At 38.5% G+C, this 3,729-nt stretch overlaps 1 protein-coding gene across 1 annotated transcript in view; it reads right to left on the bottom strand.

The window, feature by feature from the left end:
• Ralgapb (Ral GTPase activating protein non-catalytic beta subunit) overlaps positions 1–3,729 on the bottom strand; it is a 153,112-nt gene that overhangs the window by 22,599 nt on the left and 126,784 nt on the right. Inside the window, exons 27-28 of the mRNA XM_012514666.2 lie at positions 2,763–2,871; positions 1,619–1,697 (exon numbers count right to left, since the gene is read on the bottom strand). Of these exons, the coding sequence (XP_012370120.1) occupies positions 1,619–1,697; positions 2,763–2,871 (188 nt within the window). The remainder of the gene's footprint in view (positions 1–1,618; positions 1,698–2,762; positions 2,872–3,729) is intronic.

Below are 3,729 nucleotides of genomic sequence, written 5' to 3'. Positions count from 1 at the left end.
CCAGCCCCTTTATTTTTATTTTAATAATAAAATTTTAAAATGAAATATTTTCTCAGTAAACTGGGTGTGGTGACACATGCCTGTAATCCTACTACTTGGGAGGCTGAGGCAGGAGGACCACTGCAAGTTCAAAGTCAGCTTGCGTTATGCCAGCCTGGACTACAGAGACACTGTCTCAAAAAATAAAAAATAAACAAGTATTTCCCTATTAAATAGCGTGTTAGGTTAAGATACTTAAGACTGCCATTTGTCCATATTTTTCCCTAATTTAACTCCATCTTTTCTACTTAATATTGTTATGATAGTCTTCATTAATTGCCACAACTTTTCTGTTTTCCTTTTTTCTACAAATAAATATAAACAGCAATTAATGATACCATTTAAAAATTCCTGCTAGGGCTGGGGAGATAGCTCAGTAGAATAAGTGCTTGCCTGGGAAGTGCAAGGTCCTGAGTTCAATCCTCAGGACCGCAAAAAAAATTAAAAAATTAAAAAATCCCTGCTAGGGTGTTCAATATCACTGATTACTAGGGAAATGAAAATCAAAATCACAGTGATATATCACTTCACACCTACTAGGCTGATCATTTTCATAAAAGCAAAGGTAAATGTTGGTGGGGATAGAGAAAAGGGAACCCTTGTATGGTGCTGGTGGGAATGAAAATCAGTATAACCACTACGGAAATCAGTAAGGCTATTCATCAAAAAAATTAAAAAGTACAACTACCACATGATCCAGCAATATTACTTGTGGATAGATATCCAAAAGGATTGAAATAAGGATCTCAAAGAGAACCAGTGCTATCTTAAAATATGTAAGCCTAATATGGTATCTCCACTCCCATGTTTAATCCAGCATCACTCACAATAGCTGAGATGGTAGAAACCTGCATATATACATTAACAGATGAATGGATTTTAAAAATGGGGTATATACATATAAAGGGGTATTATTTAGCCTTAAAATGTTAACCTATCAATTCTAATAACATGGGTCTGGAGATATTATGCTAAATGAAATACGCCAAGCACAAAAAGACAACATTCTACATGATACCACTTATGATGAATATAAAATAATCAAATTCTTAGAAGCAGAGAGTAGAATGGGGGTAGAGAAAGGAAAATGGGAAGGAATTAATGAAAGTGCACAAAGTTTCATTTATGCAGAACAAGTCCTAACGATTAATCATACAGCACTGCTGCTAACATTAATAATACTAGATTTAAAATTTTGCTAAGAGGGTAGATTTTCTGTTAAGGATTACAAGAAAATAGTAATTATGTGAGTAAGAGGATCCTTTGGAGGTGATAAGTATGTGTATAGCACTGATTCTGGTGGTTCCATGTGTACTTATCTTCAATCTCCACAAGTTAAATACAAAAGCCCCCAGTTAAATACATCAAATACGTACAACTTTTTGTTAATCATACTTGAATAAAATGATTTTTAAAACTTTTCATTAATTTAATAGCCACCTGCATTTATGTACAAACTTCTCTGACTTACTATTTTTGCCTTCAACTTCTGTAATACATTGTAATTCTATTTTATTAAGCTGCAATCAATATATAAAAACACACGCGGATGAACTTCAGGGAAATAATAAGGACAAACCTCAGAGAAGTACTACTGTTTGCAGTCGTTTCCACGCCAGTACTGATCTCTGTCATTAGATCTGAAAGGGGAAAGTTTTCTGGAAGAAAATAATAGCATTAAAATTAATATCACTCTCATTTTTCCCAAACAACTCATAGGAAATCTTAAGTTCCTACTCTCTTTACACTAGTAAAGAGACAGGACAAATATTTAAGATTGTGCAGTCCTGTAACAGGTAATCCTAATGATTCTCCAAAATTAAAAAAAGAAAAATCTCCTTCAAGATGTCTTGGCTAGGGGGCCTGGCCCTAGCTCAGGCCTTTAAGTGGCTGCTTCCACAAAGCTGTCAGCCTCAGGTTGCTGGAGTTCGAACCTCACAACTCTCCTGCTGGCCAAAAGTGCCCTGAAGGCATTCGAGGGGAAAAAAAAAAAAAAAAAAAAAGATGTCTTGGCTAAATTCATCTAAAGCAGAACATTTTAGGGACCATGATCTGAGCAACTATTACATTTTCCCACTACTTCTGAGGACGATGGGATCTTAGGTTAGGTATGCATTTCTAATACTCTCCTGCTTCTTATAGAAAACATAGTAAAACCTAGAAGGGACAAAGTCATCTTTACATTAAAACTAGAGGGCACAGTGAGAAGAGTGCGAAGTGTTTTCCTTTACCCAAACTAGAGGTCCTAGGCTGACTGGGACAGTATTTATGCTGCGAACAGGAAGAGCTAAAAACTTTATAACTACTGGCCTCATTATAAAGTTTTCTTTTGTGTGCAGGGTTTCACTACATAGCCCACATTAGTAGTGATCCTCCTGATTTCTGCCTTCTAAGTGCTGGGATTACAGGCGCGCGCCACCGCACCCGGACTCTATCATCAGCTCAGCACACTCAGAGGTGGGGCTGGCGCAGCATGTGGAGCCAGGAATCGAACCCTGGCCCCTACACTTACCTAAGCAAGTGCTTAGTCCGCTGAGCTATACCACCGGCCCTTGGCCTCATTATATTTTCACCATGAAATAAGTGCCATAATTATCCCCAATTCAGATAAGCAATCTGAAGCTTAATACACTGAACGGTGGAGTTGCAATGCAGGGTTCCATTTCTTTCAGATGTTGGCAAATCACTATCATCCTATTACGGATGAAGTCCTTATACAATACCTATATCATCATAGCGTTCCACCCAGACTACAGATACTCTTGTCTCAGGTCCAAGGGGAGGCACGGGACGACCTTGAGGCAGCTTCTTCATTCTTGAACTCGGACTGAGCTACATGCAAAAGAAGAGAGAGAAAAGAACTAGTTTTATAAAACTACTTAGTCATATTTATTAAAATGTCCACTAATGTAAGCAATAGATCCTGGAAATCACAGGAAAAAAGTGTGAAATACATTTGCCAAAAAGCTCTTCTTTGGCTTCTCCATTTAGGAGTCCTAACCTAGGAAAAAGGAAACAAAAGCCTTTAATTGTCAAAGGAAATAAAGGTAAGAAATATTGAAGAATTTCCATTTTATGAATAATAATAAAATTTGTATGCAACGTTTTAAAGATGTAAGGGGATCTGAGTCTATTAAGTCTAAAAAGCAGTATGCTTTCCCCATGAAAGCAACATCACTAGTTTGTCTACTTTCTAAAATGTTCCATTGACAAGTGATTCCTGGCTTCCAGACCAAATACTTCCTATTGCAATCTGTGCCTAATTCCTTTTTCTAGGTAGCAGAAAAAAAAGCGTTCTTGGGCTCTACTATCATGTACATTAGCTTTGGACTTCCCTGACACCTACCTGGCTTTACATTTTTTTGCAAGGCTAACTGGAATGTGGCTCCCCTTCAGCAAACTAGCACTCTCAGTTGCACCACATTTAGGTCATGCAGCAGAGCTGTTTCTGCCATTGTCCAAAGCAATGCTCAAAGTGCATAGAAGGTAAACTCCCCCAGCTGGGTGGCAAAAGCACCTGCCTGGCAAGCACAAGATCCTGAGTTTGATCCCCAGTACCGCATGCCAAAGCCAGCCTGGAAACTTGGGCACACTGTTCCAGCCCCAGCACAGGGCTTAGTGGCACAGGCCTGTAACCTCAGCACTAGGGAGGCTGAGACAGGAGGATCACTATGAGTCCAAACTGCATAG

This window comes from Octodon degus, unplaced genomic scaffold (genome assembly GCF_000260255.1).
Source record: "Octodon degus isolate 3935 unplaced genomic scaffold, OctDeg1.0 scaffold00037, whole genome shotgun sequence".
NCBI lineage: Eukaryota > Metazoa > Chordata > Mammalia > Rodentia > Octodontidae > Octodon > Octodon degus.
Note: the sequence above shows the minus strand (reverse complement) of the source record. Positions and strands in the feature narration are given on the sequence as shown.